The sequence below is a fragment of the Pollicipes pollicipes genome, unplaced genomic scaffold, assembly GCF_011947565.3.
Source record: "Pollicipes pollicipes isolate AB1234 unplaced genomic scaffold, Ppol_2.1 Scaffold_7261;HRSCAF=8764_pilon_pilon_pilon, whole genome shotgun sequence".
Taxonomy (NCBI): domain Eukaryota; kingdom Metazoa; phylum Arthropoda; class Thecostraca; order Pollicipedomorpha; family Pollicipedidae; genus Pollicipes; species Pollicipes pollicipes.
In genome coordinates this window covers 3,752,852-3,761,552 of record NW_023597054.1, presented here as the reverse complement: position 1 = coordinate 3,761,552, position 8,701 = coordinate 3,752,852, and the positions used below count along the sequence as shown (strand labels likewise).

The window sequence follows — 8,701 nt, the reverse complement described above, 5'->3', positions numbered from 1 at the left end:
GTGACGAATTTACTGGTTGGAATATTAACAAGGCGAACTGGTCTGAATTTACTATAGATGTTGTTTGCGCTTCAATGAAAGGGACGGTATGCAAAACTACCAAAACAGTACGAAGGTTTTGCTCGGAGCAGCAAAAGAAAGTATTCCTCGGAAAATCAGAAACACCAAATATAGCTGCCCCTGGTGAACTGATGAGTGCAAGGAGGCAATTCGGTCAAGGAAACGGGCGCTCAATCGATTCCGACGTTCGCACACACATCTGCATTTATTGGCTTATAAGGAGGCGAAGGCGAAAGCCAGAAGGGTAATTCGTGCGGCAAAAAAAGGTTCGTGGGAAAAGCTATTGCATATGTTTGATTGAACACGCCGATGCAACACTTATGGGACATCATTAGGAAATTTACCAGAAGGGAGCGATTTGCGAGAACCTTACCTGTTCTAAAGGTGGCCGGTAATATAACTGACGACCCAACTGACGTTGGAAATATCTTCGGACGGTTGTTTTCTGACATGTCGTCCTCTCGGAACTACCGAGCCACTTTTAGAGAGCTGGAAAGGGAGATGGTGGATCAAATGCCGCCATTTATTTCTGACAATGAGGAGGTTTATAACGATGTTTTCACGTTGACTGAGCTACAAATGTCTATTGCTAAATGCAATACAATGCATCCATTGGACCGGATGAAATATATTACGCGTTTTTTAGACACCTACGTGTTGAACAATTGCATTCAATTTTGGAAATGATGAACTGCATATGGTGTGAAGGTGATATTCCTGATGAATGGAGACACTTGATTATTGTTCCTGTTTTGAAACCAGGCAAACCTAGAGAAAACCCGAGTCATGCAGACCAATTCAGCTAACTTCATGTTTTAGCAAGATAATGGAACGAATGGTCGCCAGACGGTTATCCTGGTTTCTTGAGCGGAAAAATATGTTGTCTAAATATCAGTGTGCATTTAGGAATGGAAGAAGTACTACAGGGTTTTTTCTACAACAAATATACCTTGGCTGTTCTTTTTGGACCTTAAAAATGCATATAATCTCACATCTAAAGTTGCTTTGCTCACAAAAATGTATAATATGGGTTTTAGAGGACGCCTTATGTATTTCGTTAGATCGTACCTTGATAACAGAACCTTCCAGGTGCGCAATGGAACATTACTGGATACGTTCGAACAGGAAAACGGCTTAGTCCAAGGAGGAGTTGTATCCCCGATACTGTTTAACAACATGATTGATGACGTGTGTGGAAATGTCCCGAATGAAGTGTCCCGAACGCTGTACGCTGACGATTGCTCTCTATGGGTGCAGGGAAGGAGAATTTTCCATCTAGTTAATAAAATGCAGGGGGCGTTGAACCATGTGAGTGCATGGGCTGATCAGTGGGGTTTCCTTTTCTCACCTCACAAATCAACGCACTTGTATTTCGGAGGTATATGAAGGCAAGAGAGATGACGGACATACCTAACTTACATATATATATATATATATATATATATATATATATATATATATATATAACCAACCGTTAACATACACCGACACTGTCAAGTTTTTGGGAGCGATGCTGGACTCTAGGCTGAACTTAAACACGATGATGCAGTACATTAAAGCAAAAGCTGTCAAAAGGATATCAATATTAAAGTGTTTATCTGGAAAAGGCTGTGGCGCAGATCGTTCTACACTATTGAGAATATACAAAGCCATGATAAGACCGATATTAGAGTACGCATGCCAAGTTTTTGATGGTCCCCGTAACAAGGCAGTGGAGATGATTGATGTTATTCAAAATGAATGCATTAAAATTGCTCCTGGAGCCTTTAGAACTTCGCCCATTTTACCACTGATGGTCGAAGCAGACATACTTCCCTTGAGACTGAGCAGATGCGACTTGTCTCTCCGTTATTCCCTGAAGATACTAAGTCGAGAGGATCATCCATGCAGAAAACTTATGGCCAATGAGGCTGCGTTACATGAGGTAGAGACTGGATATATGAAAAGGATTTCTGGTTTCCCGCTATATGAGAGAATACTTGATATGTGCCATGGAACAGGATTCGATTTCCCAGAAGAGGTGGCCTTAAAACGCAGCGTCGTTCCGCCATGGAGATTACGTAAATGTACGTTGATTAAGTTGACTAACAGGAGCAAGAGAACGCTAGATGAAGTGCAAATTCAATGTGAGTTTAATGATTTGAGAAGCAGGTATGCAGAACGCGAGTTCCTATTCACCGATGGAGCAAAGAGTGCAGACGGAGTTGGATGTGCTTTTTGTCCAAGGTGAAAGACTTCAAAAATTTAAACTTCCTGGATTTTGTTCGATATTTATAGCTGAAGCATTTGCATTACTACAGGCTCTGAATTATACGCGTACAAATCGCATCCTCAGATGTGTTATATGCACAGACTCTTTGTCCGTTATAACAGCATTGGGAAACCCGACGTCTGAAAACCCGATTGTGATCCATTTACTTGAGCCGGTCCACCAGCTTATTGAAATGGGCAGCACAATCATCGTCGTCTGGGTCCCAAGCCATTGTCATACACGTGGAAACGAGACGGCGGATGCGCCAGCGAAGGTGGCTATAAGACTGAATGGCGTGAGTAATTTTCAAATGGGTCCCAAATATTATTTTTCTGAAGTGCGCCGAAGTATTCGTGAATTATTCAACAAATATTGGACAGAATACAACCCTGGGACCACTTTAAAACGCATTACAAAAGAGATAGGAGACTGGGTTTCTTGGAAGCGAGCGATCAGACGCGAAGAGATAGTGCTGTGCCGGCTGAGACTTGGGCATACTCGTTATACCCACTCATGTATGATAGACAGAAACCCCCAACCTGAATGTGAACGTTGTCAGTGTCCATTAACAGTGTATCACATCCTTCTTGAATGTCCTGTATATTTTCACGAAAGACGATCGTTGGTAACACTATGTCAACGGTCAGGAGCACAATTCTGTGTGAGGTCGCTGATAAGAAATGAATTCCCGGACATCATTGATGAAGTGCTGAAATATTTGCGTCACTGCGATCTACTGAAACGATTGTGAAGTGCTGCCTTTGCGTACTGGACATGTGCAATTTTTTATTTTCTGTCATTGATTGTTGCCATGCTGCTTAAACTATGTTGTATTCGTTTGAAATGAGTTGTTTATTTCAGGTATAATTTAAGCTTGCGTGCATATCTGTGTACGATGTCTGACTAAATGCTTGAGAAGTGTGAGAAGCAAGGAAGTGGTATAGGAACTATGTGTAGCATATATGTGTATATGTGTCATACGTGGGCGTGTGCGTAAGCAGAAGAGATTACATGAATGAGGTTTGAACAAGCATGGAGAAGACAGATGAATGTGCGTGAATGCGTTAGAGTAAACGGCATGACAGATATGTGAAATTCCGATCTGGTAAATGCTTTGTTAAACGGTAATTTTTGTGACTACCGACTGACTGATCACTCTGACCAGCAATGTCTATCATGTAGGGAAGCTGTGGTTAAAATAAAATGATAAAAAGAGCCTGGCAAAAAACCGGACTTTTGTTCTCTTGTTTTAGTTCACTAATGAGCTTATATATCTGAACATTTAACACTGAATTTTCTAGAAACTAACACCGCTTACTGCATCTCCTTGCTACACCACTGTCCTGCACGAAAATTCCCGACCAATGCATTCTATCCTTCTATCCCCTGTCGAGCTTAGTTGCCAACTACGCTACCAAACTTCTAGGACAACACAACGATGACGGACACCTGGGCCCAAGAGGCTATGCGCCCTAAACCAACAACAACATAAGTGCACTGGGCCTCGAATCCCACACCAGCCAGCTGGCGACGAATGGTTGGCCTCCCTCCCCCCCCCCCCAAACCCCAGGCTAGATCCGCCCCTGCAGGCGGCTCCAGCATGGGGCTGTGCGATACGAAAAGCCTGCGTGCCACCGACAGGCGAATATATTGACATGGATCTAGGGCGCCCGCCGCTGCCGCCCGAGCTGCACGCTGGCACACAGTGGCACGTGGGGTGAACGCACATGGGAACGGATCGTCAACGGAGGCCGCAAGCTATTAAGGGCCCTTAATACAGCCAGGTCGTCACCGTTGGTGACAAGATTGCTAACACCGAGACAGCCCAGTGCTTGGAACAGCGGCCGCCATTGAATCTCGCCAACGAGCACCGGTAATGATCACGGCCCCAAAGCTGATCACTACTTACTTTGTTTAGGTGACACGCTGCAACCCCATCCCGGACTGAGAGGTGGTACAGAGGGTGAGGGGAAAACAATGAAATGTGAAAGAAATTTCACGAACTTCGGGCGTAAATTGGTGACGAGTTATGCACAAGCAGAAAAGGATGCAGTTGTACTTTTTGACACCATGGGATATGCACATCTCCCAGCAAAGTATATTTTCAATAGTAGCATCCAGTGTTTTCACGGACGGCAAAGGCTTAATTCGCGTCCCGCGATGTTCAGTTGGAAATGTGAGTTTTTAAGGGGTTGTGGGGTGCCAAGAATAAGAGTTGTTTTGGTGCGCTTCATTTTGAGGGAGCTAGGTATGAAGTAGGATTGAATCACTCCGAGGGTTTCTGCTTGTCGGGATTGCAAAGCGAATGGTTGCTCTGTATGAGCAAAGTCTAGCCGTTGGGCGTCGCTGGCACAGGACATTAAACGTCCGTGAGGAAGGTAAGATGAAAGGTCGTTCGTAAAGATGTTGAAGAGGACAGGGTCGACCGAGGATCCTTAAGGGACGCACTGAGTCAGCGGAGGAGAGAGAGAGAGGGGGGGAGGGAGAGAGAGAGAGAGAGAGAGAGAGAGAGAGAGAGAGAGAGAGAGAGAGAGAGAGAGAGAGAGAGAGAGAGAGAGAGAGAGAGAGAGAGAGAGAGAGAGAGAGAGAGAGAGAGAGACGACCGCCCCTCAGCACCTGTTGCTAAAAGGTTTTAATGGGACTGGAACACGAGTGGACATCTCAGAACGCAGCTGGCCGGCCGCACAAAGGTCAACCAAGCGTCGAGGCTAACAGCCTGTGAACGGATTCAGGTGGCTGATTGGGATATGCTCAAACAATAGTTTTGAAAACTTTGAATGGACACGGATTTCCATGCATGAAGTAGCCACAGACTGAACAAATTTTAAGTGGTGGGAAATTAGATAAAGAATTAAAAAGCTGGCAAATAACTGAACTCATGGTGGTGGCATATATCGTCATTGTGAAGGCTGTCGACATGCTCATGGTCTTGCGTATGAATATGTGGTATATGCTGACCCTCCGCAGGGCAGCATCATGAATAAGTCTAGCACCCGGAGCTGGTCGTCACGGCTGAAGCTGACGATCAGTTCATCGGAACCTGCTATGTACAGCGGGCCAGGAAGCAGCGCCAAAGGAAATGTTTAACATTAAATTTGAGGCCCACGTGAGGCAAAGCTTGTTACCCGTTTTAACGTGGCGTGAGTTATTTTGACTCTTCTTCCATTTCTCAGATACGGAGAGAAAGGAGAAAAAGCGGTAAGGACGCCAAAATTTAAGGCCCTGGTATTGAGTTGCCTCCCGATTTCAGCCTTTTAAGCCTTTTGACATATTTGAAAAATGCACATGCATCCTGCAGTCGATAACATAGAAGTGTAACACCCAACAGCGGTAGCCTCCCCTACAGCAGTTTAAACCCTCGTGGCCCTATCGAGTCTTCTCGGTTTCATGGTAAAGGCCGCTGGGTAAGGTTTTTAAAAACGTACCTACTTTGCGTTTCATGGTTCGCATGAGTTTCGGTACGCATTACCCTCAGCCTTGATACGCCGTTGATGCCCCCCTAAGTTTTTTGAGAATACTTCTCCAGTACGTCGTGCAATTGCATCCAACCTTGTATTAGCTTATGGGGGATCCATCATGTGCGTTTCAACACCAAAAGCGCGTTCCTCGCTTTTCAGGTTTCGAAGCAGCGGCGGTTTTTGAGGAACATTGCACGGTGATGTACGGCCGGCGCGGGCGGCGGGCGGTTATTGACGGTGCCGCGGAACGCGGGCGGCGGGCCGACATTGTTACATTGCCGGGGCCATGTACCATACGCATATGCTCAAATCACACACAAATCTACAACATTGCACTTTTGCACCATTGCAAAAAACACAAATGCTTGGTGTGTTTTCCTTAGCTTCATCTTCGTTTAACTTAATCGATGTCGCCATTAACTTGGCGCCATTAACTTGGCGCCATTAACTTGTCGCCTAACCCCACTCGCTCCGCTCCACAGGAGAAACACGGCATGGGGGCGGTGGGCCGGGGGTGGCGTCCCAACCGATGCCGCCGGCATTGGGTTGGGCGCGTATACAATCGGTCGGTTCCGGGGCCGGTGGCCGGGCCGGCAGGCGCCAGTCGACGGTCGGACGGGCGCCGGTCGGGAGCGCAGCCGGCAGTCTCTGCAGCCGCCGCGCCGCATGTGACTGTGAGTTCTCCGTGACGCTCAACACCGCAGGCGTGACGTGACGCACGTGACGGTGGGGCGCCACAGCATGAGCGTGCCGTGGGACGCGCCGGCTTGATGCGATACAGCACCAGGGCCCGACGCGCCGGAGATCAGACGGGCTCGGGCGGCGCCAGACCGCTGCAGCAGGTCACCATCCCCATGGCCGCTTGCGCCGCTCGCCGCCTCATCGCAGTTTGGCTTCGGGCAGCCACAGGTGAGACGGAGCGGTGACGACGGTCGGCGGCTGACTCCGTCCAGACTGCGTCGCACCGCCCGCAGGCCTGCGTGGGTTTGGGCATGAGTCCATGACAACCGGCGCGGAGCGGTGACGACGGTCCGCGGCTGACTCCGTCCAGACTGCGTCGCGCCGCCCGCAGGCCTGCGTGGGTTTGGGCATGAGTCCATGACAACCGGCGCGTATTAACGCCGGCACCTGGTGCCGCCATTCCAAACAGCACATGTTGAGGGCAGACGACCGTTTCTGTCAGGGCTACTAATACAGCTTTGTGACGGCTTGTAGCCAGCAGAGGAAGAGTGTCCTTGCAGTCACAATAAAGTTAAGGATCTGCCAGAGTTGAGCGTACTGCACTGTGAGGTGGTCGTCCCTTAGTGGGCTGCACACATTTACTCCGATATATTTAACTACGAACTTTAACGAATTGATCTGATGTCATGGACATTACTCCTACTTCTCAACGATCAACAATCAACATCGTCTCAGGCTTTGCATGCGGTCTCTTTTTCCGCTGCTTGCGATGCTTGGATTTTCTCATGAGCCCGCGATGCATGTGGTTGTGTGAAGGCTGGTTGTCTCGTCGTTAAAGGAGCATCCCATCTCTGCGTACTTCTGCGACAGATTTCCGCTTCGTACGCTATGATTTCGTATGGCAGCCTTCCTTTTGATTGCGTTGGTGATTGATACGACCGGTGCTCTTTCCCGGCTCCAGCGCTGCGCATTCATATTAAATGGAGGGCGAAAATCCCCCCAGTGTCATGCATTCCCCCATACCCAGTGGAATGGACAACCCTGACCTAGTTAAGGGGAGTATCCCACCAGTTTGTGCTTTTAATTTTTTGTTAAATCAGACGTGAACGATTCGATCAGTAATACTGCAGGAGAAATCCCACTTGACTCAACGCTTACCATTATGAAAGTGATGTATTTCACTCGCTTTGCCTTTCTAACGCGTGTGTTCTGTGCCGTTTGCAACACACTATGTGTCAACATGCAGTGTGCTGAATGCTACGTAAGCCTGAAGCTTTCTGTTCAAATAGCAGGATATGCCAACATGAGGGTGCTATCTTGCGAATTCAACGAAACGTTATACGATGGCTTTGATTTCTCTCCGATGGCTTTTACCATGGCGGCTCTTTTCGAGGCGCACTTTGGACTTGGATTTCTTAAACACAAACCGCAACAAAAATAAGCATCTCTGGAATTCCAGGCGACCAAGAACAGTTGTAAGTGAAAGTGAAGGGCCTATGGGAAGTTGTAAAAAAGTAATGTGATGATTGGAAAAGTTGCGAACTGGAAGTTTTATGACTCATTACACCGTCTATGGCCCCATGCCGTTTCCGGGGGCCTATGCGCCCACTTGCAGGATTAATTTGATCGTTGGGGAGCATTCCACGCTGCTCTTTATTTCTTTGCACTTGCTCCAAGTGCAAGGGGCCCTTTACGTGGGTCTCGGTTAACCTACCGACATACTTGCAATATGCTCATGAGCCCTCCACATTGGTCTATGGCGTTTCAAATTATCTGTCACTTGCTTTCTTAAGGTCCTACACTCTCGTCGGGGGCCCATCTGATGGCCTGCTTGGACACACTCAGTCGTTTGGGGACCCTCCACACTGGGCCTTGGGTGCTTCTTTTCTGAATAGGGGCCCTACGCTCTTGTAGAGGCCTATCTCATAGCCTACTCTGGCACATTTGATCGTTCGGGGCCCCTGCATTTAGCCTTGGGCACGTGCTATTTGAATGGGGCCCTACGCACTTGTCAGGGGCCTCCTTCTGTTCACCTCCTCGGCAATACTGGATTGCTCGGGGAGAGGGGCTGCACATTTGTTCTTGGTGTTTGAAATTAGGGTCTTCTGCTCCTACCGGGGTCAGCTGGTGACCGGTTCGGATACACTCCATCTTTCGGGGGCCCTCCGCATCGGGTTTTGGGTGTTTCTTATTTGAATCGAGGGCCTTACGCTCCTGTTGGGCCCCTTGTTATAAGAGTCTCGGGCCCATT

The 8,701-nt window shown here is 48.0% G+C and overlaps 1 protein-coding gene across 1 annotated transcript in view; it reads left to right on the top strand.

The window, feature by feature from the left end:
• The first annotated feature begins 6,378 nt into the window (after window positions 1-6,378).
• Window positions 6,379-8,701, top strand: part of LOC119112165 (chondroitin sulfate N-acetylgalactosaminyltransferase 1) — a 15,414-nt gene continuing 13,091 nt past the window's right edge. The window contains exon 1 of the mRNA XM_037236229.1: window positions 6,379-6,678. Within this exon, the coding sequence (XP_037092124.1) occupies window positions 6,540-6,678 (139 nt within the window). The 5' untranslated portion in view covers window positions 6,379-6,539. The remainder of the gene's footprint in view (window positions 6,679-8,701) is intronic.